Here is a 26803-nt window from a genome sequence, read left to right as displayed (position 1 = left end):
GGCCACGCACTGCAGTCTGCACCTTTCAGAGCCTCACTGGGTCACTTCCTCCACATGTCGCAGCGGTCTGCGCTGTAGTAGGTGATTACTCAGGCCTCTGACAGGTAGTCACATTAATGTAACTGGAAAGTGTAATAGAAGTTACGTGCACGCCTCACAATCGCTCTATGTAAAATTATTTACAATCCCGAATTTTCCTTTGCCTTTCCTTTCAGGGTATTATGAAAAAACTAAGAACTACAATATACTGTGAAATATTTCGGTTTATTTGAAGTTTATGTAACGTGAAAATTGAAACGAAACGGAAAAGTTCTCACTGGGAGTCTACCCTACGAATCTCTTATTAGCGTTCTGCACTCTTTCCCGTTGCGTCAAACACTGCCTGGTAAGTACATTAACATTTATGGCTGATCCTTCGCCCCACCCGTGCCAAATATGGCATTTTCTCAGACGCTTGGCAGTCTGGAGCTCCCGTCGCTTTTATTACTGGCCAAGCCCGGCGTGTAGCACAGATTTGAATGCAATCGTTTGTGACGAATAGGTGCGGCTCCCTTTTAACATTCCGTCTGCTAACACTTTCTTCCCAGTTCCCAAACTCCCAAAACGCGATCCTGCGAATGTTGCTGGACTAAAAAAAAGAAAAACAGTGGAAGAATATGACAAATAATGAAACAACCACAGCCTGCGTGTAGTTTATAAAATCACATGCTGTGTAGCGGAGCGTTCGCTCCTATGAAGTGAAGGAGTTATCTGTCGAGCTCGGAAGGTACGAGTAATGTACTGCCAGATCGGTGATCTGGAGTTGACAGTCAGGGCATGTGCACAGTTTATCCAGCAAGAGCATTGTCCGCGGAAGTCAATATTCATTTTGTGAATGAATAAATGGTTCAGGTAGGCCGTATTATTTTTTTTATTATCTATGCGATTGGCCAGCTTTGACGTCTGGTCAAATGGCTCTGAGCACTATGGAACTTAATTGAGGTCATCAGTCCCCTAGAACTTAGAACTACTTAAACCTAACTAACTTAAGGAGATCACACACATATCCATGCCCGAGGCAGGATTCGAACCTGCGACCGTAGCGGTCGCGCCGTTCCAGACTGAAGCGCCTAGAACCGCTCGGCCACTGTGGCCGGCCCTCTGGTCATTTTCAAGCACGTATCTTAAGCGTCCAGCTACTTTTTACATTATAATACATCGCTGGTACATGTCGACAGGATGCACAGAAGTAAGATGTATTCCAGTCGATATGCACCAGTTATATATTGTCAAGTAAAAAGCTGAAAGCTTGAAAATTACCGAAGGTCGAAATTGTTCAATCGCACAGATAATAAAAAAGCAATATAGCCTACCTGGACCACGTTTTCATAAACAAAACACGTTGAGGTTGTGGACCCAACTACAAAAATAAAAAAAAAATTGAATATTCATTGTTAGAGTCCTTGTCGGACACTAACTTATAATCTCACAGCAAGTTTCCTGGCAGAATGCGAACTAGCGGGGATTGAAAGGTTCGCAACCTCAACCGCGCGCTTCAATTTTGTTGGTGTTAGACTGCTAGCGCGCTCGAGTGGTCCTGTCACAAATACACCTGTGACTGTCGTCAGCTCCCAGTCTGTTGGCGCTTTGCGTGGACTGTAGCGAAGATCGTGGAAGAAATTCTGACAGCTGCACGCGTGCAAGCACACGCACAAGCTGTGAATCATACGTTGATGTTCCAATTTCTTAAGAAAAGTATCATTTACAATCCAATAGCTTGCGGTTCCTGGAGGATACAAAAAGTTCTTAAAGCCACAAGGAACTGGCTCTACCATGCCGCTACCTTCGTCAGTGATCAGAGGTACAGATTACTGGCGGAGCAACTACATAACGTGCTTGATCGAAAAACGTGAACACAGTACCCATTAACACGGGCTGAAAATGTTTCTCCGTTCTGCATACATATGATCGCCATTTAAGTATCTTTATACTGTTACTCAATTCGCGTGATACTAACAGCTTGCCGATGACATGGTAATTCTGACAGAGACAGCAAAGGACCTGGAAGAGCAGTTCCACAGAATGGACAGTGCTTGAAAGGAGGATATAAGATGAACAACAAATGCAAAATCATGATAATAGAATGTAGTCAAATAAAATCAGGTGCTGCTGAGGGTTAGAATAGGAAATGAGTCACAGTAGTAGATGAGTTTTGCTATTTGAGGAGCAAAATAGCTGATGATGGTCGAAGTAGAGAGGACATAAAATGTAGACTGGCTATGGCAAGGAAAGTGTTTCTGATGAAGAGAAATTTGTTAACATCGAGTATACATGTAAGGGTCAGGAAGTCTTTCCTGAAAGTATTTGTATGGAATGTAGCCATGTATGGAAGTGAAACATGGACGCTGAACAGTTTAGACAAAAAGAGGATAGAAGCTTTCGAAATGTGATGCTACAGAAGAATGCTGAAGATTAGACGGATAGATCACGTAACTAATGAGGAGGTACGGAACAGAATTGGGTAGACAAGAAATTTATGGCATAACTTGACTAGGAGGAGGGATCGGTTGGTAAGACAGGTTCTTAGGCGTAAAGCGATCACCAATTTAGTATTGGACGGAAGCGTAGAGGATAAAAACTGTAGAGAGAGACCAAGACATGAATATACCAAGCAGATTCACAAGGATGTCGATTTCAGTAGTTACTTGGAGGCGAGGAGGCGTGCATGGGATAGAGTAGCATGGAGAGCTGCATCAAACCAGTCTCTGGTTCAAATGGTTCAAATGGCTCTGAGCACTATGGGACTTAACTGCTGAGGTCATCAGTCCCCTAGAACTTAGAACTACTTAAACCTAACTAACCTAAAGACATCACATACATCCATGCCCGAAGCAGGATTCGAACCTGCGACCAGTCTCTGGACTGAAGACAACAATGATAACAACAAAAACAACAACAACAACCCGCTGACTAACCACATTCTTATGTTAAGTAAGAGCTGCAAACCTCAGTCTCCCAGCACTCGCTGCTATTGGCAGAGCTGCGGCGCATACACACCTACCTTGGTGGGACAGCGGGCGGCGTTGTGGAAGCTTGCCTCCAGCTATCCTCGCCCCATCCAGAGAACCGCCACCGCCGCTCCTGTTGACACAACAAACGTAGTTCCAATCTGAGAGCGTAAGTACACTCAAGAAATGCGAGCAGCTGATTCTTCCGCACTGTCTAGCGCTCACTCATACTTTGGGTAAATAACACTAAATACGCATAAATCTTAATCTACGTAAATATCTAAACCCGTCAGAAAGGATTTCTGCGTGGCACAGATGATAAAATGCAGTATGGCATTTGTGTATGGCTAGAGAGATGGCATTGATGAACACCACGTTCACACAGGTACAAAAAATTTACAATTTTTAGAAACAGGCCTTATAAATCGTCTGTACAAAGTCCCTGTGAAGCCAAACGCAGTTTCATTACTCGGTATCATCTGCGTCACGAGACTACCAGCTTCAAAAGTGAAAATCGCTAGCAGAAGTCGCTGCAGTGAGGTTCGAGACGGAAGCAGCCTGCACAGTTGCTGATCACAGAACATACTTCAGCGAACTCTCCGCTTTTAGTCGCAAAAGAATCAAAAAGATTCAAAAGACTGGGCATAAAATGAGATTTTGTTTGAATACCCATACTTAATTTTCAAGAGCTATTTCTGACTATGACTTTAAACACTGTACGGCTCGAACAGCCCTTTATTACTGTAGTGTAGTGTCTGAAACACTGCCTTGACGATGAACAGCCGTATTCTACGCAGCACGAACTCGCAATTTCGATTATGATTCCGCATCAGCTGTAGAGTATTCCAGAGCAGATAAAAATTTGTGCCGAACCGGGACTCGACCCCAGATTTCCCGCTTGGCGCATCATCAAACTCGCCGCTTTTAGTCGCTCGCGACAAGCGGGAAACCCGGTTTCGAGTCCCGGTCCGGCACAAATTTTCATTTATTCTGAAATATTCAACAGCTGATGCGGAACCATAATCGCTAACTGCGAGTTCATTCTCAGGCGTTTATTTGTTTACTCTTCTATCGGAGTAGTTGGTTAGCTTCTCTCTCTCTCTCTCTCTCTCTCTCTCTCTCTCTCTCTCTCGCTCGCCTGGTTACATATGTGGGGCCAAGTTTCCTCTACTCTAAATAAAGGGGGCTGTGGGGTTGTTAAGCGAATGATCCTCACAGGTAGTGTCAAGAACAGTTCCCAGCTACCACACCATTACCTTTTCTCCGCCGCGATATTTGAGTGCTGCTTTGACATTTGGCGCCCTTTAGAATTACGAGGCGTGTTTTTTAAGCAAGCACCGTTTTGAAATTTAAAAAAAGTGCTAAGATATCTCAATAATTTTATTTTTAAATGAAAGCCTATACCTTAATCTTTTCTACATAATTTCCGTCAATACTGAGGCACTTCTCACAACGTTGTACCAGTTTTTGAATACCCTCCTCATAGAAGTCTGCCGCCTGACTTGTTAACCACTGCATCACCACTGTTTTGACTTCGTCATCGTCTTGAAGACGCTGACCGCCCAGGTGTTTCTTCAAGTGCAGGAACAGATGGTATTGACTGGGCGCAAGATCGGGGCTGTACGGAGGATGATCTGGAGTTTCCCATCGAAAAGATGTGATGAGATCTTTGGTCTGATTCGCCACATGCGGACGGGCATTGTCTTGTAGTAAAACCGTTGCTCAACTTCCATGGCCTGTTGTTTTGATTCTGGTGTGACGTAGGCTACCCATGTTTCATCGCCCGTGACAATTGGGCTTAAGAAATCACCACCGTCGTTGTGGTACCGCTTAATGAAAGTCAATGCAATGTCTAAACGTTTGATTTTGTGCACATCCGTCAACATTTTCGGTACCCAACGTGCGCACAATTATCGGTTATTCATTTTGCCAGGTCACAATGCCATACAAAACACTACGAGAAACATTAGGAAAGTCATCCTGCAAGGAGGAAATCGTAAAGCGTATGTTTTCTCTCACCTTATTGTCCACTTCCTGCACCAAACTTTCATTAACGACCGAAGGACGCCCACTCCGTTGTTTATCATGCACATTTGGGAGGCCATCTTTAAATACCCTCACCCACATTCTTACCATTCCATCACTCATAATGTTTTCTCCGTAAACTGCGCAGATCTCACGATGAATATCGATCGCTTTTAGGCTTTTAGCACTAAGAAATCTTATAACAGCCCGTACTTCACAGTCGGCGGGACTCACGATTACCGGAGGCATCTTAAGCACTCAGTACATAACGTAAACAAGGAAGAATCAGACTGTAATGGCATCAGTGCGTAGATTGAGGTACAAGCTTTCATGTAAAAATAAAATTGGGATATCTTAGCACGTCTTTTTTAATTTCAAAACGGTACTTACTTAAAAAACAGGCCTCGTAGTAAGACGGAGAATGGCAAAAGTGTTAGAGCGACAAGACAGTAGTTAACGATTATGAAGTACGTCAGTGAGAAACATGAAAACTTTTTTCCCTATTAGATCGATTCAACGGATTGCTCTAATCAAAAGGGTCTGAATATAAGACCAGCTGCTTACTTGGCTGAATCTTCATAATCACTTATCGACGTCGCAGTTTCAATTTTTGATCGATGATGTACGTAATCTAGTGGTGGCATTTCTGTGCCACTACTCGCCCATGTTTCGCTAACTGTTTTATGTCGTTCTGAATTCACTGCCGATACTTAGCCGCCTAGGCAAGCAGTATTTTCCTCGTCCACAAGCGCATCTAACTTCGGGACAAAGAGGTCGCTGAGAGCAGGAGCTAACAAACACGCCTGTTGTTGGCCTCGTAAAATGTGATGCCGACACGAGACACTGTTGCAGACGTTGTGACGCAAGAAGACTATTTTCGTGACGAGGCTCCCAGCCGCTTTCCTGCTGCAAAGCACGCCTTTTGCGACTGACTTGAATCTTACTGCACCTTTTAAATTCGACAGTAAAATTAATTTACAGCTGTTCAGATCTTAACGAATTATGTCCTGTACGTACTGACAGATGTAAACAATGGGGGTAATTCTTACTGCATCAAGGGTAACTTGGGAACTATAACAACAGACACCGTCTTGATCACAACTTTTTATTTGCCGACAACAGGTTTCAGTCTGCGTTGCAAATCATCATAAATAAAAGCTGTGATCCACAACGGGTTTGTTTGTTTGTGTTTGTTTGTTATAGCAAAATAAAATATGATTACGGTTTCTAATTGTAACGGAGTCTGCAAGAACAAGTCTGCACAGTTGTTTAACGATTTGCTGCACGTATGTGCTTAGGCTTCCTCTACCAAATCATTTCCATTAAATTGTTCTGCGTTGCCGACCGCTTCATCTTGTAGAACGAAATAACGTTCCAGCCTCTGCTACATTTAGTCTGCAAAACATTTACAATCGCTCGTTCAAAGAAACGAATGGAAAATTAAATTGTACAGGTCACACCAATATTCAAGAAAAGTAGTAGGAGTAATCCACTCAATTACAGACCCATACCATTAACATCGATATACAGCAGGGTTTTGGCACATACATTGTGTTCGAACATTATGAATTGCTTCGGAAAAAAATTCTATTGACAAACAGTCAACATGTATTGAGAAAACATAGTTCTTGTGAAACACAACTAGCTCTTCACTCCCATGAAGTGTTGAATGCTATTGACAAGGGATTTCAAACTGATTCCGTATTTCTGGATTTTCGGAAGGCTTTTGACACTGTACCATACAATCCGCTTGTAGTGAAACAGCGTGTTTATGGAATATCGGCTCTATTATGTGAGTAGATTCATGGTTTCCTGTCAGAGGTCACAGTTAGTAGTACACGACAGAAAACCATGGAGTAAAACTGGAGTGATTTCTGGCGTTCCCCAAGGTAGTGTTACAGGCCCTCTGCTGTTCCATATCTATATAACCCATTTAGGAGACACTCTGAGCGGTCGTCATAGGTTGTCATTTATCGTCTAGTAACGTCACCAGAAGATCAAAACAAATTGCAAACCGATTGAGAAAAGATATCTCAATGGTGCGTAAACTGGAAATTGACCCTAAATAATGGAAAGTGTGAGGTCATCCGCATGAGAGCTGCAAGGGATCCGTTAAAATTCGGTTACACGATAAATCAGTAAAATCTGAAGGCCGTAAATTCAGCTAAATACCTAGAAATTACAATTACGAAGTATTTCAGTTGGAAAGAACACACAGAAAATGTTGTTGGGAAGGCAAACCAAAGTCTGCGTTTTATTAGTAGAACATAGGACTTAGAACATAGAAGTAACGGATCTACTTGAGACTGCCTACGCTACGCTTGCCCGTTCTCTTCTGGAGTACTGCTGCGCGGTTTGGGATCCTTACCAGATAGGTTAACGAAGTACTTCGAGAAAGCTCAATGGGCAGTACGTTCTGTATTATCGCGAGATAGGGGAGAGAGTGTCATTGACATTAATAGGATTTGGGGTGGACATCACTAAAACAAAGGCGTTTTTCTCACTAAGTTTCAAACACTACTTCCTCCTCTGAATGTCAAAACATTTTGTTGACAGAGACCTACACAAAGAGAAACTATCATCATAATAAAACAAGGGAAATCAGAGCTCGCACGGAAAGACGGAAGTGTTGGTTTTTTCCACGCGCTGTTAGAGAATGGAATAACAGAGAATTATTGCGAAGGTGTTTCGATGAACCTTCTGCCAGGCACTTACGTATGATTTGCGGAGTATCCATGTAAATGTAGATGTGGTTAAACGCTGACACACACACACACACACACACACACACACACACACACACACACACACACGAGAGAGAGAGAGAGAGAGAGAGAGAGAGAGAGAGAGAGAGAGAGAGAGAGACCAAGCCTCGTATACGTCTTGTAAACATTTATTTTTCGGTCTATAGACACGAAACAGGCATTCATTTAAAGTATATGTATATCCTTAATAGGTCTACATCGCAACAAGTCTCCTGGAGCCTATTTCATTCTTTCAGAATGATTGTACTTCGGAGAGTCAATCATGACATTACTACTCCACCTTGTATGCAAGATATATCAAATAGGTGAAATACCCTCATACTTCAAGAAGAATGTAATAATTCCAATTTCGAAGGAGACTGATGTTGACAGGTGTGGAACCTGAACTAACAGTTTAGTCAAGGTTGCAGAATAATGACACGAATTATTTACAGAAGAATTGAAAAACCTCGGGGAATATAATTTTGGGTTCCAGAAACACGTAATACAATACTGATATTACGATTTATCATAAAATATAGACAGAATAAAGGCAAACTTATGTTCATTGCATTTGTTAATTTTGTGAACACTTAAACGCATCTTTGAAATTCTGAAGATAACAGGGGTAAAATACAGGGAGCGAAATGTTTTCTGTCAGAAACCAGACTGCAGTTACAAGAGTCCAAGGGCATGAAAGGAAAGCGGTAGGGGACAAGGGAATGAGACAGTGTTACATCCTAACCCAGCTGTTACTGGAACAGTTCATTGAGTGAGCAGCGAAGGAAACCAAGTAGAAATTTGGGAAGGCAGTTAAAGTTCAAAGAGAAGAAATAACCACTTTGTGACCAGTGATGGCATTTTAATTTTGTCATGAACGGCTAGGGACTTAGAAGAGCAGTAGATTTCCAAAAGGCTTTTGTTACCGTTCCTCACACGCGACTATTAATCAAATTACGTGCATATGGTGCATCGTCTCAGTTGTATGACTGGATTCGTGATTTCCTCTCAGAGGGGTCACAGTTCGTCGTGATAGACGGTAAATCATCGAGTAGAACAGAAGTGATTTCTGGTGTTCCGCAAGGTAGTGTCATAGGCCCTCTGCTGTTCCTGATTTATATAAATGATCGAAGTGATAATCTGAGCAGCCCCCTTAGATTATTTTCAGATGGCGCTGTAATTTACCTTCTAGTAAAATCATCAGACGATCATTCCAATTACAAAATGATCTAGAGAGAATTTCTGTATGGTGCGAAAAGTGGCAATTGGCACTAAACAAAGGAAAGTGTGAGGTCATCCACATGGGTACTAAAAGAAATCCGATAAATTTTGGGTATACGATAAATCGCACAAATCTAAGGGCTGTCAATTCGACGAAATACCTAGGTATTACAATTACGAGCAACTTAAATTGGAAGGACCACAGAGATAATATTGTGGGGAATGCGAAAAAATTGCGCTTTGTTGGCGGAACAGTTAGAAGATGCGACAAACCCACTAAAGAAACAGCCTACACTACACTTGTCCGTCCTCTGCTGGACTATTGCTGAGCGGTGTGGGATCCTTACCAGGTAGGATTAACGGAGGACATGGAAAAAGTGCAAAGAAGGGCAGCTCATTTCGTGTTAGTGCGCAATAGGGATGAGAGTGTCACTGATATGATACTCGAGTTGGGGTGGCAGTCACTGAAACAAAGGTGATGGTCTTTGCGGCGAGATCTATTTACTACATTTGAATCACCAACTTCCTCTTCCGAATGCGAAAATATTTTGTTGACACCCACATACACCCACCTACGTAGGGAGAAATGTCCATCATAATAAAATAAATGAAATAAGAGCTCGGTCGGAAAAATTTAGGTGTTCTTTTTTCCCATGCGCCATTCGAGAGTGGAATGGTAGAGAAGTAGTACGAAAATGGTTATGTAGCCATGTAGATATAGAACAGAATGGATGATATCCCGGAAAGAGGTTATAGGATCAATATCAATAAAATTAAAAAAAAGGCTATTGGAATATTGTCGAATTGAATAAGGTGATGCTGGCAGAATCAGAGTAGGAGATAAGACACTAAACGCAGTCTATGAGTTTTCATACTTGGACAGCAAAATAACTGACGAAGGGAGAAATAGGGAGAATATATAAAACGCAGACTGGCTATAGCACGAAAGTTTTTCTGGAAAAGAGAAATATCTCAACATTAGATATGAGTTTAACTGTTAGAACATCTTTTCTGATGTTATCTGGTGTTCAAAACGTAAGGACGACACTCTCAAATAACACAGGTCTATGAAACATGGGCCTCACATAGAAATAACTGCCACAGTATAATGCAGAAGGCAACTGAAAGAAATATGCAATGAGGCGAACAGAATGACCATTTTATTCAGAGATAATAATTACACTTAAGTCGCCGTGGTTCACGATGATTTCCTAGACACTGCAAAAGGCAGGAAATGCTCTGCAAAGTGCTCTCATGATGGCCACCAGCTTCGTAATGAGTTCTAGTGCTAGGGCGTTCCATTCCTCCACCAGCGGGGTTGACAACTGCAGTATGGTTGTTCGTGTATATGGACGTGCTGCAATATAGTTACCTAACGCGTCCCACACCTGCTCAATGATGGGATTTAAGTCTGTGGACGAAGGAGGTGGGGTGTGGGATATGGGCGGACAGCCCATTCGTCGAACATCCTCTCGTTGGAAGAGCTGCCCCACCTGAGCAGTTCGATGCGGTTGTGCATTTTCATCCATAAAAATGAAGTCACAGCCAAGCGCACCACTGAAAACGCACCATCGCAAACGGTCCCGCCCATTTATAGGCGGTACAGAAAATGAGACCGGCCAATCATCCCAACGTAGCAACCTATATCTACATTTATACTCCGCAAGTCACCCAACGCTGTGTGGCGGAGGGCACTTTACGTGGCACTGTCATTACCTCCCTTTCCTGTTCCAGTCGCGTATGGTTCGCGGGAAGAACGACTGCCGGAAAGCCCCCATGCGCGCTCGAATCTCTCTAATTTTACATTCGTGATCTCCTCGGGAGGTATAAGTAGGAGGAAGCAATATATTCGATACCTCATCCAGAAACGCACACTCTCGAAACCTGGACAGCAAGCTACACCGCGATGCAGAGCGCCTCTCTTGCAGAGTCTGCCACTTGAGTTTGCTAGACATCTCCGTAACGCTAGCACGCTTACCAAATAGCCCTGAGACGAAATGCGCCGCTCTTCTTTGGATCTTCTCTATCTCCTCCGTCAACCCGACCTGGTACGGATCCCACACTGATGAGCAATACTCAAATATAGGTCGAACGAGTGTTTTGTACGCCACCTCTCTCGTTGATGAACTACATTTTCTAAGGACTCTCCCAATGAATCTCAACCTGGCACCCGCCTTACCAACAATTAATTTTATATGATCATTCCACTACAAATCGTTCCGCACGCATACTCCCAGATATTTTACAGAAGGAACTGCTACCAGTGTTTGTTCCGTTATTACATAATCATACAATAAAGGATCCTTCTTTCTGTGTATTCGCAATACATTACATTTGTCTATGTTAAGGGTCAGTTGCCACTCCCTGCACCAAGTGCCTATCCGCTGCAGATCTTCCTGCATTTCGCTGCAATTTTCTAATGTTGCAACTTCTCTGTATACTACAGCATCATCCGCGAAAAGCCGCATGGGACTTCTGACACTATCTGCTAAGTCATTTATATATATTGTGAAAAGCAATGGTCCCATAACACTCCCCTGTGGCACGCCAGAGGTTACTTTAGCGTCTGTAAACGTCTCTCCATTGATAACAACATGCTGTGTTCTTTTTGCTAAAAACTCTTCAATCCAGCCATCCAGAAAAATAGCATCTACCTGGGAGCCTGTATCTAATATTTTCTGGGTCTCATGAGCAAATAAAGCGAGTTGGGTCTCACACGATCGCTGTTTCCCGGAATCCATGTTGATTCCTACATAGTAGATTCTGGGTTTCCAGAAACGACATGATACGCGAGCAAAAAACATGTTCTAAAATTCTACAACAGATCGGTGTCAGAGATATAGGTCTATAGTTTTGCGCATCTGCTCGACGACCCTTCTTGAATACTGGGACTAGCTGTGCTCTTTTCCAATCATTTGGAACCTTCCGTTCCTCTAGAGACTTGCGGTACACGGCTGTTACAAGGGGGGCAAGTTCTTTCGCGTACTCTGTGTAGAATCGAATTGGTATCCCGTCAGGTCCAGTGGACTTTCCTCTATTGAGTGTTTCCAGGTGCTTTTCTATTCCTTGGACACTTGGAGCTACCATGCCACTGTTGAGTTTGCGCAGCTTGCAGTGTTTTTAAATGCGATTGCGATTGCACCCACCGGTCGACGTGGTTCCGCTCTTGCCTGCTGAAAGATGTAGCGATCATCTGTGGCTGTGATTGATCGTGATCCATCACCACCTCTCCTTCGGGCAGCGCTGTCTGTGGTTCGAAACGCTCACCACGTATATGAAACAACGCTGTGAGCAATACTAAAACCACGGGGCGACACTCATCACAATGATGATTCTTCCCCGTGTGAAACTATCCAAATGTTGTGTACGTTTCGTACTTTAATGAACACCAGCATAGTGCATAGTAAATGCTCGTTGACTGACACACACTTTTTCCCGTTCCCTTAACTGCCTCGCGTTGCGTGGCCAGCCCCATTTCGCGCTATAGTCAGGATGACCTCACGCCATGCGACGGCCAACTTCCTGTGCACGACTGAGAGCCCTTCGGCAACATGCTCACGCACTTTCATTCATTTCCACCGAGTAGTTCATGTCTTATGTTACTTTATCTACAGTATGTCGTCCTTATATTTTGCCGAACAGTGTGTTTGCACGAGTGCAGCCTTGTACCAAAGCTCAACGTGGAAGATAAGCAGACAAGAAGTAGAAAGAAGGTTCTGAAATATAGTGCTATACAATATGCTGAAAATTCGAATAACCAATGAGATACTGAATTCAATAGGAGGAAAAAGAAATTTGTGACAACTTGACTGAAAGCAGGCATCGGCTGGGACAACTTATACTGAGGCATCAAGAAATCGTGGAGTGTGGAGGGTAAATCTTGTACAGAGCGACTAAGGTTTGAATGCAATACGCTGTTTAACCCTTTCGGTCATTTATTAACGTTTGGTATACACTTTCTAAAAGCTTTGTACGGGCTGGGCATGGTGTACCTTGCATGTAGTGGACATTATATTCTATAAATGCGCATGCCAGTGCCATCTACTGGTCGATGTTTGAATTTCCAAGGCATGCACGAAGTGTCTGCCGTGCAATGGTAGTGGGTCAGTGTGAATACTTAGCCTTTAGAATTAAATACATTTCTTTCCAATTGTAAACGAAATTCTGATATTTTTTCCTCTTGAAAGACACTTCCATAAATTCAAAACTAGTTACAATCTTAAGTTAGAGGAATTACAGTTGCCACGACGAAGTTTGACAAAAACATTACGACAACACACGATTTGCTTGTCTGCTGGTAGTAAGTGTTTGTTCTCATTGTTATCACAGTTTGTTATTACTTGAAATTATTTCAATAATGAACAGGAATTATACAGAAAAACTCCATGTGGAAGATATTTCAGAAATTCTGGGAAAAGATTATATCTAATATTAAACAACTTGAAAAATGGCTGGCAGCAATGACGTACCCTCCCAGACAATGGATTCTCTCAAGGAAAAATATGTAGATAATCGTGTCTGTGAGCCTGATTTTGATGCAGTTTCTAACCATCACATTTCGGAAGAACATATTTCTGACTCAAGTCTTGGAGGCAATACCTCTGTTGCGCAAGTGTATTAGAGAATCGTGGATTATGGCACGAGAAAGGGCTGTAAAGAAGAGAGGGAGAGACCTTCAAATGAAGCTACCTCATTGTATGTGCCTGCGACGTATAGAAACGAACTGAAACCGATAGAGGATATCAGATATGAATTTGTGGATCATTTACCAAGCTCTGATCAATAGAAATCGGCTACTAGTCGCGCAAACCCTCGGTGCTAAGCTAAAGCGTATATGCGGTGTACCAAACGCGAACTCCATCTTTGTAATGCAAGAGGGCACTACTGTTCCCTGCAATTCCATACAAAACAAACTTTGTATGAAAATCCAGTGTCACCAGCATCGTATCACTTTTGTAAACCTTTTACTAATAAACTTTTCTATTTTACAAGTATATTATTTAAATGTTCCGTTCCTTTAAGAACAGACGACAATCTTTGAGATTAAAAGTACACAATAAAAATTCTGAAAACTATGAAAAAATTGTACCTCTAAGTCAGAGCGTCCTCTGTAGTGGACGATACATAACTCGGATGCGAAAAGTTCACTTTAGGCTTCTGATATATGTAGAAGTTTCTAAAAGTAAGGACTGTGTCAATGTAATATTAAGAAATTTTCAGCCCGGAAACGAAAAAGAATAACTTAAAGGGTTAAACAAATGTAGACTGCAGTAGTTATGTGGAGATGAAGAGGCATGTGCAGGGTAAGACTAGCTTGGAGAGGTACTTGAATCAGTCTTCGGACTGCAAACAATCGCGAGGTAGATAACCACAACACGTGGACGCAACACTTTAATACATTATCATTAAAGAGATCAGTCAGTATTTCTGTCCGCGATATGATACTGGAGGTTGTTGCTGACTTTTCGCTCATTGTGTATATGGAGCGTACGTTTAGCGTCGGTTTCCCCCTGAACAGAGAAAGATAATTACTATTTAAGGCGTTTGGAAATATTTCGCTTGGTGAGAGCCTATTCTTTTGGAACACATCTTTCCTTCTGATTCTCCAGCAGTTGCTGCTGCATGTTGATGTCTACCGTTTGAGAGTCTACGTAGTGATAAGCTGTTTAAATATGCAACCTTAGTTTTCAACCTTCAGTTATCCACTTCAATTCGGATTTTATGGTTGGTTGCCCCACTGTGAACATATAATAAATATAGAGCGAACGGTGGTTGTGCTCTGGAGAAACAATACTTTCACAGCAAAAGTAATGTATCTCCTGAGCCAGAATTGTTATATGGCCTCTACGCCCGAGCCACGATGTGATCTGGATGGGCATGAAGTATGTCAGATTTGCATGGTAGACACACGCGTATCTCATGTGATCCTTGAAATTTTTGTGACGTAAGGAGTATTCCATGAAGTTCCGCGACTGCAGCAGGATTATGTCGACTTCCTGCCACGATATTTCGGTTGACAACCATTCAGCAATCTTCAGGTGAGTGTTTTGCGCTGGAGGTTGCTAGTTTACATCTCTAACCTCATACCAAACATTGGCGCGGAGACGAATGTACAAAAGCAGCTGCTACACGAGCTATTTATGTCGTGTTTCACGCCCTCTTCGAATACTGCTCCACCTCTGCCGCGCAAGCGGATGCATATTGGTGATATTTTACTACATGCTCTCTCTGATGGAATGCGCACTAGCGGAATTAAAAATCAGATGTCAAAATTAATACAATTAACTACCGCTAAACGCGTAATCAGAAAATGTTTTCTTTCTGAAGTTGAAAGCCACCATCATGATCGGTTCGGCAAAGGACGATCTGGGATGGCGGTGGGCTGGAATCTACAGAATCAAGATGCGTCGAACATGAATGGCCTTTCGTAGCCCAATATGTCAAGTCACAGCCGACCGCTGTATCCCCATACGACGTTCCCTGGATCTCGACGAGATCCTTCTGCGATTTAATAATTAAGGAATCAGTGCAAACACGTCTGGTGGAAAATCTTATCATCGTGATGGCGGCTTTCATCTGGATACGGCGTGGGATCCGGTCATTTCTTTAATTTCTCCAGAAAACTGGCATTTTACGACTAACGACACGTCTAGAGCCAATTTTATTGATTTTGACAACTGAATTTAATGCGGCGAGTGCGCATTCCGACAGACACCGCGATGTAGTATCACCATTACATATGCGCCTGCGCGCCGTACATGGAGCAATATTCGAAGACTGTGCGAAACTCGACAATGTCGCTCTTGTAGCGGCTGCCATTGCGAAGCGTCTCCGTGCCAATTTTTGGTATAAGGTTAGCGATGTGAACTAGAAACCTCCAGTACAAAACACTCATCTGAAGACTGCTGATTGGTTGTCAGCCAAAGTATGGTGGCAAGAAGTGCACATCATCCGGCTGCAATCCCCAAACGTCTTTGAACACATGCGTATCCGCCCCCTCATGTATTATTCGCATCATATTTTTAGATATCGGGGCGTATGACAGGCACCTTAAGTATGGTATTGTATAGAGTCTTCCTGGTGACACCATCACTGCTTGAAAATCTGACGTAACAAACTTCATGTATAAAGCCTGTTCCAGTCCGCCGGTCTCTTACACCACTGCACCCAAAACAGATATGGGTGTGTCCATCAATGACATAGCGATGTTGAAGGAAGTTACATGGTTCAAAGGATATCACAAGCCAAAATACAGCCTCACTAAACGCCCATGCAGTGATGTTCCTGAGAATATTTATATGCCTGATCTGTACTCTTGTTTCGTTACCTGTAGTGTATGTATATACACGAACTATTTGATAATTTCACAATAAAATCGAAAGGAATATCAGAGTACTGGTATCGGAAGTATCGATAATCCTGGGGAAAATAATAATACACTACTAGTGTACAAAATTAAAACCTATGTATTATATTATTAGTATACAGCATAATATACCGAATTAGTGAAAATTTCATGCTTTTTGTAGTCTACAACAAATGTACCAATTTCAACAACACATAGCAGTAATATCGAATATGTACGCACTGTTTTGGAAATGGTGTTCGAGTACTTAAATAGACTGATGCAAACAAACCACAATTCCCCCCGTGCTACCTTTTATTCCGAGCAAGATTTGTGTTAAAGATATGCACAAATACACAGCAATCAATGTCTTGCGATAGTATCCGTGCCGCTGCTTTTGCTGCAGTATTACAGAGGTATCTATACAATATTAGATATTGGTATTGATAACAAAGATCGTACCGAATTTGGTTCTGGAACAACCTTACAAGCAGCGCAATTTATTGTCACATACATACCGAGTAGCACGCACCACGCGAGGTTGCGCTTTACTCTTACTCAGGAATGAGAAGGGAATCTAATTCCTGTCCGGCCATATAGATTTACGTTTTCCTTAGTTTCTTTAAATCGATGAAGGTGAATGCCGCGATGGTCCATATTAGAACGATACGCCCAATTTTCTTCCCCATCTTTGTCTTATCTTTGAGCTCCATTGCTAAGAACATTATTGTCCACAGGGCATTGAACGCTACATTTCCTCCATGGACAGTACGTAGCAGCCCGTTTTGCCCTCATAATGGAGGGGACATGTCGTGGTGGGACCGCTGTAGAGTCATCCTGATGGATGATCGTTCAAACGCCGATCGCAACTAATGGACATTGGTCGCAGCCGGGTCGAAGACACGCACATCTCGCTCGCTCAGCATCCCAGACTCGTTCAGCAGGAATGAGGCCATTTGGTCTGGGGACTAAAGAAACACCGTCATACCACGAACCGTTCTGTTAATTCGGCACTAAAAAGGCGATCAATGATCTTTTCAGTTCTGACAATGGGATATTTACTCCACACTTCTGGTGATAACATAAGGCTGGAACTGATAATTAGTACGATAGCGGAGCTGGTATGAGTCTAGAACTGGTTATAACCTATTTGATGACTTCAGGTTACGCAATTGGGAGTGTTTTATTCATTGTCCTATCCATGCACTTGTATGTGGTACCTTCAACACCATCCCCCTTTCCCCCAGGCCTGTCCACATATTTGTGTTACTGTCGGTACAAGCCAAGAACCAGCTGTATCTTGTTTAATCCACTGATAAGAACTTCCAGTATTACATTACAGCTGAGGCAGTTGGACGATTTATATTCAATGTCATCTACCCCCAGCCTCTCCACGCAATTAGAGTAATGCTAGTAAGAGATCAGAACTGGTTACATCTGGTATAGTACACTCATACGGGCCTCTGCTGGGAGAACCCAAATCCCCTCTTACCCATGGAGCCCCCTCCCCCACATCAATAAGATTCGAACATCCCACCCTCCCTGCATTTTACAACTAGAGCACTTGATTGGGTAACTTCGTTTTTGAGCTGTGTAACGAAAGTAGAGGATGAGGGTGTGGCTACTTGTTTATAGAAAGTTAATTTTACTGTAATAACGTTAAGTCACATCACTTGAAGTCTGGGAAGAAGACAGCACATTCGTTAGTAACAAATAAAATTTATTATTACTATGTGAATTTGGTAATTCTAGGCGCCACCTCAGATCCAACAACAAGCAACACAGAAGTACTCTAATTTTCCATATTTTTCCACATTTTTGCTGTTTTTCGTAATTTTCCCCTGAATTTAGCCTTTTTGCCTCATTTTTCAATAGCCTATATGTAGATGTAGAAGAATATAACTCATCTTACCGCAAATTACTGCACTGAATTTTTCAAAAACACTCATGTTAAGACTATTAATGTTAAATAAATACCACAAGCCGATTTATAAACAAATTATTAACATTTAACAGCAAATACGCTCTTGTTGAAACTCTGTTTAACATTTAAACAGCACAGTTTGCTAAATAAACAGAAGGAACTTTTGCTACGTGGTAGTGTACGCATTCTCCAACAGGCAAAATATAATGAGCCACGGTACGGTCTCGGGAAGTAAAAAATTTATGGTGTCATAGCAAAAATTCTGACGCTTATCGATTACCAAGGCGCACATAATTGGTACATGTAACAAACACTACACTGCAAAACACACAAACCTAGATCACGAGCAACTCGGATAAGTACGGGTCAAACGCGACCAGTAAGCCGCCTGCAAGATATGCAACACTCCGAGCGCTGACGAGGACATTCTGTACGTGAACAACACGGAAGCCGGCAACCAGCAACAACCGGGGTATTCGTACGCGACCGTCTTGGTTGCTGGTGGAAACAAGATACTTCCGGAACGAGGAACTCCGGAAGGACCACCCCGCGTTCGGTAATTATGGCAAATCGGTCGTAAACTACAGAAAAATGTGGACGGTTATGGTGATAAGCATCAAGCACTCTCCTCTTTTGTGTCTGGACCAAAAGGAATTTAGCTTCCCCCAACTATTTTGCTTTTAATACTACAGAAACTACATGGCCGACATCACTATCAGCTTGCTCTCCCAGGAGGAATTAAGTAGAGTAGGAAAACAATTACAACAAAAATATTTTAAACAAAAAACGTTGTATTATTAGAGTGTATGTCACTATAAGACTCGTATATAACTATGGAAAGATTTGAAGTATTATTCAAATCCCCGCCGCCCAACTGAGACTGTGTAAAGGCCACAGTCCAGCGAAAATAAACTATTTCTACCTACCAAGTCACTGACGCTCCGAGGCTATCCACACATTTGCCGCTAAACTATAGATGTAGATGTGACCGTAGACAGCTGCAGCGTTCATACGACGTCTGGCGATAGGACGAGACAAAAAACATTTTGCCGACACTCAGCCAACAACATTCAAGATGTACGTGTAAAAAATGCGGAACCAAACGGTTACGTACAAGGACCCGCACATTTATGCAAACGCTACAGCCGGCACCGCCGATGACGCCCTCACCCGCCTTCGACCGCCGCCGCCGCTCACCACCACCACCACCACCACCACCACAGCTAATCTCCAGCCAGCACAGGAAATAGCACCGAAGCCACAGTAGCCCTAACACATCTGCAAAGGAACACACTACTATGGGAAACTACTCGTACCAACACACCCACATACGCTACCTACGGTATTCAAATTTCGGAGACCACGCACTCATTAGCTTTCAGCAACGGTCAGGCAACGGGCGAATAACGACTCGCAGCTGTCTCCCCCTCCACGTTCTGTCCGCTCTCTGGGCACGTCAACCGGCCAGAGATAGAAGTCACACCCACACTTATTTATTCTCACTCGCAGGCGGAAGCTCAAAACGTGATGAGACGACACTGACCTAAGCACACTGCAGCAGCGCTGTATTAAACACACTCTAGTATTCTTTTTTATAAATCGATCTAACTCTCTGAGAACCATGTGGAAAGGATGGAAACACGTATTTCTTTGGTGTTTATTTCCTTGCCTTGAATTTGTGTTTCTTTGCGTTCTGTAGCAGTAGAAATATTTCACTGTCTGCGGAAATGTGAAAATACTGTAACACATTCCTTAGGCACCAACACGTGAGCGAAAATGGTAAGCCCTGGGGAGAAAGTGCCATTCACTTTGTGAAATCACTGTTGAGAAGCTGACTACAGAACAACGCTACCAACGCCGATGTATATTTCGCAAAATGAACACGAAGCGGGCTCATACACATGCGTGTAGACAGTGGTTTTTATCCGTCTATTTTTGTGAGTGGTACAAGGTGTCATCCACTAAGCCCCATATGGTGGTTTGCGTAGTATGTATGTTCTAAAATTTATGGGGGATGTCACGATAAGGGCGGCCGAAGTGGCCGTGCGGTTAAAGGCGCTGAAGTCTGGAACCGCAAGACCGCTACGGTCGCAGATTCGAATCCTGCCTCGGGCATCGATGTTTGTGATGTCCTTAGGTTAGTTAGGTTTAACTAGTTCTAAGTTCTAGGGGACTAATGACGTCTTTAATGTAATAACTAGATATATGAGAGGGAATGGCGCTACATATGCTTTGTTTGTGGGAAGACATTCTAGAGAGACGTGGTGGCAAGACAAAATTGTCTTATTTACCACTAGTCGTTTGTGTGTGTGTGTGTGTGTGTGTGTGTGTGTGTGTGTGTGTGTGTGTGTGTGTGTGTGTGTGTGTGTGTGTAGTCAATAAAAAAGAAACAGTATTTTTCATATTACCTAGTAGTACTTCGATGTTCCCCACCATAAGATGCTATTGTGGTGTAAACTGGTAGATAGCCATTCGATTGTTAAACATTGTACCATACATAGGAATGTGTGATGAAAAAAAGAAAATGTTATGCACCAAGTCATTCTACCTCAAGTCGTTTTATTACTGTGGAGTGTGAGTTGGGTTCTGAATGCTGCAGTATTCTCTCTCAATAAATGCGAGCTGCAAGTCTTATGTATTTGGAATCTTGATATACTTCGATGCAATGTGACGTGGCACGATGTCATAAACAAAAAGCAACACACATTGGTCACACACTGCTGCTGCTGCTACAGAAGAAATCACGACAAGTTCGCTGATAGAGGATAAAAGGTCTGTGCACAACGCGGGTAGTATACATTTTATCTACACGACTTAAAATTAAGAACTGATACTACTGCTCAGCATTTGTAGATTTTTTGCATTGTTTATCATAATTTTGACTTTTTTTCAGTTCTCTCCGGCTGTGTGGGTGGTGGAGAATTTACATCTTTCGACAAACAAACGATGGACTGTTTCGGAAGATAGTTGGCGCACATGAGGGGGATGTCAGTGTGGTCAGCACTAATTTATTCGTATTGTATTCCTCTTGCGCGGAAGGTTAGGCCTGTCAATGCTGATTCAGCGGGGTCACTGGGTAACGTTATCTGTCAGCCAGCAAGTGCATGTCGTCAGCGTATGGTTTTCACGTTTTAGTTTTACCACGTCGCGTTATTATATTTTTAAATAAACAAATACACTTTTGATATAAACTGGAACTGGTCGATATCAAAATGAGTGTTAAAAAAGCTGCCGAGACATTTTAGCCACCGTCTACAACACACAATGGCTCTTAATGCAATACTGCATGTAAGTAAAGCGTGTCTGACATGTGGGGGATCTAACACACACAATTATCTATGTGTTTGTGTTGTTGTTGTTGTTGTTGTTGTTGTTGTTGTTGTTGTAGTCTTCAGTCCAGAGACTGGTTTGATGCAGCTCTCCATGCAAATATATCCTGTGCAAGCTGCTTCATCTCCCTCTACGATTTTTACCCTCCACGCTGTCCTCCAACACTAAATTTGTTATCCCTTGATGCCTCAGAATATGTCCTACCAACCAAACCCTTCTGTCTGTTTATAGTTTCAGTTATTTAACATAGAAATCGATTACAAGAACTTGTACTGTTGATGCACTCATATAAAATAATGTACTTCCGGACATTCACTACTGTAGAGGATGTGCAAGTGTATTGAAGACTGAAGTCTAGATTGTCCATATTGTTTTGTGAAAATTAACACCTAAAAAGAAAGGATATCAAATTCATCCACACATTATAACGACCCTTCACGCTAGGCTAATGTTATCATGTTCTTTTGTAAGTTGCCAGGGTTGGGCAGTACTGTTCACGTAGGAGCGGCATATCCCATTTTTTTACAATTGGGCTTGATATTTTAACAAATATACGTCAATAAGTATGCGTTTTGGTGTTAACAGAGTAACTAAGGAATACAAAAATCACTATCATGTTGCTTGTCATTGCTGGATCCACTCTTGGACCCTATCCCAGACCTTGAGTTAATGCATAATAGCACATACAAAACCGTGGAACTGGATTGCAATTACAACCACTCTTAGAAGATATAACCAGATGTGGTGTCAAGTTCAGTAATTCCATCTTGTGTAAATGGGTTGGGGTTGGGTTGTTTGGGGGAGGAGACCAGACAGCGAGGTCATCGGTCTCATTGGATTAGGGAAGGACTGGGAAGGAAGTCGGCCGTGCCCTTTCAAAGGAACCATCCCGGCATTTGCCTGGAGGGATTTAGGGAAATCACGGAAAACCCAAACCAGGATGGCCGGACGCGGGATTGAACCGTCGTCCTCCCGAATGCGAGTCCAGTGTGCTAGCCACTGCGCCACCTCGCTCGGTTGTGTAAATGGAATGGGACTATGACTGGTCGAAGACTTTAAGAAAATAGGTACCAACAACTGTAATTTTATTTAGTTACCAGTTTCGGTGCCTCATTGACACGATCTTCGGGCTTCTATATACCAAACGACTCAAGTCATCCAGTCATTTGCGTTATTATAGGGACCACTACATCCAACTGGTTTCCATACACTTTTGAAAACTTCTCGGTCGACATGGACCATTGTTGGCTCTAGCGTTCGATGTGTTAAGGTCCGATGTCTACAGAGAAGTTTTTAGAAATCTGTAGAAACCATCTGGATGTAGTGGTCCTATAGTAACACAAACGGCTGGATGACTTACATAGTTTCGTGTTTAGGACCTGAATAAGATGAAACTGATGCACTGAAACTGGTGGCTAAAAAAGAAAGGATATTTAATGAAATTTCGTCTGATGGTAACTTTTCTTCGAGGATGTGGTGTCTGCTTGCCTCTTACACCCAGAGACTTTTTGCTACTGGTATGAAAGCCCGCATCTCGTGGTCGTGCGGTAGCGTTCTCGCTTCCCACGCCCGGGTTCCCGAGTTCGATTCCCGGCGGGGTCAGGGATTTTCTCTGCCTCGCGATGGCTGGGTGTTGTGTGATGTCCTTAGGTTAGTTAGGTTTAAGTAGTTTTAAGTTCTAGGGGACTGATGATCATAGATGTTAAGTCCCATAGTGCTCAGAGCCATTTGAACCATTTTTTACTGGTATGAAAAGTATCATCAACAAGAGGTATTTTCTGCTGACAGACATTCTGGTGATACTGCTATGCGAAACACATTCCGATATTTATCGTACACATGTACGAAGCCGGCCAGAGTGGCCGAGCGGTTCTAGGCGCTTCAGTCTGGAACCGCGCGACCGCTACGGTCGCAGGTTCGAATCCTGCCTCGGGCATGGATGTGTGTTATGTCCTTAGGTTAGTTAGGTTTAATTAGTTCTAAGTTCTAGGGGACTGATGACCTCAGATGTTAAGTCCCATAGTGCTCAGAGCCATTTTAACCATTTGAACATGTACGAACATTAAGACTGACTGATCTGAGATCTACAGCAGCACAGTCTGGAGAATCATGGTAAATACATATAGGTTGATGGGTGCCTTGTGTTGAAGCACATACACTGAACAGCCAAAATATTATGTCCACTGCCCACAGCGAAACTGGATGCCGCCTGATAGGATTGAGCGCACGGGACGCACGTGACACTGACGGGGGAAATCCATTGAGATAACCGACTTCGACAAAGGGCAGATTACTATTACGCACAGCCTGTGAACGAATATATCTCGACAACGACGAAGCTGATCGAACGTTCACATGCTACTGCCATGAGCATCTGCAAACACAGGTAGAAGGGCAGTGAAACTACCACTACGCGTTAAATGGTTGGACATCCACGGCTCTTCACAGAACATCGGGTTCACAGGCTTGTCTGCTCTGTGAATTAGGATAGATGGTGATCCGTGGCATCTCTGCCAAAAGAGCACAATGCTGGTGCACGCACAAGTGTTTAGGAGCACCCCGTTCACTGTACATTGTCTTCGGGCGAGTCAAGCTTTTGCTACACTAGGCTGCTGGTCGTCTCCACGAACACTATCATCTAGGTGGACGGTGGCTCGAAACCTGCAGTGCGCTACAGGCGCAGGCTAGTCGGAGCTGTATTACGCTATGAAAAACATAGCATGGGAGCTGTGGTAGTAATCGAAAACACGCTGACAGCTGCATCGCTCTATGCTTGATGTCTTCCCCAAAAGCGATGTCATTTTTCAGCAGTATAATTGTCCATATCACTGAGCCAAAACCGTGCTACAGTGGTTTGAGGAGCACTGTAGTGAACTCACGTTGTCTCGTCGAACAAATTCGCCTGACTTAAATCCTATGCAACCCATCTGGTTAGCTATCGGGCACCATTACCATGTATGCGTATCAGCGATCCATAATTTACGCGAATTACATGACCTGTGCGTCGACTTCTAATGCCAAAACCTCCAAAAATTTACCCAGAAACTGTCGGATCTCTGATACGCAAAATCAGTGATCTATTTCGTTCGAAAGATGGACATACAAGCTATTAAGCAGGTGAGTCTGTATGCCTATGTTTAATTACACAAGCTATCGAACAGCAGTGTCTGTAGTTCTACTGTAAATTGTATCTTGGTGAAACTGGATGACAGGCTATTCACTGTAAGCAAATTACATTTCAAAATCTGTACGAAATGCATATGCGTTACAAAAATGTGGGTTTAATGAGACATTTGTTAATAGTGGGAGGGGGTGGATGACTGGCTATTCACCTACGTGGAAATCTATTCGTGAGGTACCTGCTATAAAACTAAGACTGGGTTGGGTGATACTAGGAAACATGTTTATTATTTACAATTATGCGTCCGCAATAATGGGTGGCAAAAGCACCACCTTCCATGAGGTTTGTGCTCTTGTTACGAATATGGAAAAATCCAGCGATAGTCATTGTCTCCATGACGTAAATCAAAGTAAGAAGAATAATAGCTGTACTTCTTTGTAGCAACGGAGAGACTGGACTGCTTGCTGGCAAAGATATGGAGCAAAGGTCTTCCTCATACCTAAAGGAACCGCTTTGTCGAGCAGACTTAAATCATTACCTATTAAACCACACATACATACACACATAGCTCTGCAACTTGTCTACATGGAAGTGCTACGAGCTCTGAAGTTGGTCACGTGTTCAAGACGTTATTTCCAGTCACGACTCCTAAAATATAATTCGTATTGGTACTACAGACAAAACAATCGCGTAATGTGAGTGGTTGGTTCATATTGTTTCAGACTTGTGTGTTAGGCGCTGCTTTAATGCTACAAAATGTAACAGATCAGGAAGTGTGTCACAGATTCATTACACTGTGTTAACACTTTCGCTGCGGTGCGCAACTCACCAGTGCGGCCCGGCAACGTGCGAGTGCAGGCCGGTAACGCTCCGAAACGGCAGGTACCGCTCGTAACCGACACTCCTAAGCACACCTGAGCTACAGGATGACGTCAAGACCTTGTAAGATCTGTAGGATCATGTTCTATACCGACTTAATGACGACACCTTAGATGCATTACTTCAAATAAGCTTCGACTGTATTGTGGCCATGTTTTGAAGTCTGTTTGCTGTCTGACACCTACAGGGGTCACACAGGAGTCATTCAAATGTTCATTAGCTGCCATTACGAACAATATACGTTCGATAACTGACCACACAAAACAAAAGTTTACACGCTATGATGCTAGCTTAGACACTGCAACTAGACTGAGTAATCCGACAGTGAGCGCGGACGCTTATAAGCGTCAGCCGCACTGGCTCATGGCTTGTTGTGACGCTTATAAGCGTCAGCCGCAGCGAAGTGTTAATGACGATATACTCTCATATAATACCCATGATAACCCATCTGATCAATCTAATCTATAATTATTTACCACTTACAAACCATGTTTTGGGAAATGATTCGGATAAAAAAAAAAAGGTTCAAATGGCTCTGAGCACTATGGGACTCGACAGCTAAGGTCATCAGTCCCCTAGAACTACTTAAACCTAACTAACCTAAGGACATCACACACATCCATGCCCAAGGCAGGATTCGAACCTGCGACCGTAGCGGTAGCGCGGTTCCAGACTGTAGCGCCTAGAACCGCTGGCCACTCCGGCCGGCGGATTCGGATATTCGTGGTGCGATATGTTAAAGCATCTGGTTATGAGATTTACTTGTCTGCCAGAAACCGTTACCAGTTTGGATTAATAAACGCATTACGTAATTATCACTTCAGCTACCTTAAACGTATGTTCAGTAAAAATTATCCAGAAAAGGTTCAGAAAAACTACGTTCTAGCTACTCCACGGAAGTGTATTTTACTGCGGATGTAAGAAGCCACACCAGGTTTACATATTCTCTACCACTATTGGACTGAATGACGAGACAGAGGCTCACTAATTCTCCACGAATTTAGCATATTCTCCACATGCCTTTTTATGTCTCTGTAATATAGGTAATGCATATAAATTGGTGATGTGATCATGACATCCCTCCTTACATTTTTCCTTAAATTGTTAGAAAACACATACTCTGCAAACCACTGTATGGCGCTTGGTAGATGGTACCTTACTCAAAATATATGTTGGCACTGGTAGTGTTCTGCAGTCAGTTACAAATCTAAGTTCTCTGTATTTCCT

General features: G+C 42.9%; 1 protein-coding gene across 2 annotated transcripts in view; it reads right to left on the bottom strand.

Moving 5' to 3' along the window:
- Positions 1-26803, bottom strand: part of LOC124612339 (serine/threonine-protein kinase tricornered) — a 600632-nt gene that overhangs the window by 489189 nt on the left and 84640 nt on the right. For both annotated transcript variants that reach the window (XM_047140489.1, XM_047140491.1), the window contains one exon: positions 3041-3120. In XM_047140489.1, the coding sequence (XP_046996445.1) occupies positions 3041-3120 (80 nt within the window). The remainder of the gene's footprint in view (positions 1-3040; positions 3121-26803) is intronic.

Source organism: Schistocerca americana, chromosome 4 (genome assembly GCF_021461395.2).
Source record: "Schistocerca americana isolate TAMUIC-IGC-003095 chromosome 4, iqSchAmer2.1, whole genome shotgun sequence".
NCBI classification, from domain to species: domain Eukaryota; kingdom Metazoa; phylum Arthropoda; class Insecta; order Orthoptera; family Acrididae; genus Schistocerca; species Schistocerca americana.
This window is presented reverse-complemented; position numbering and strand designations above follow the sequence as displayed.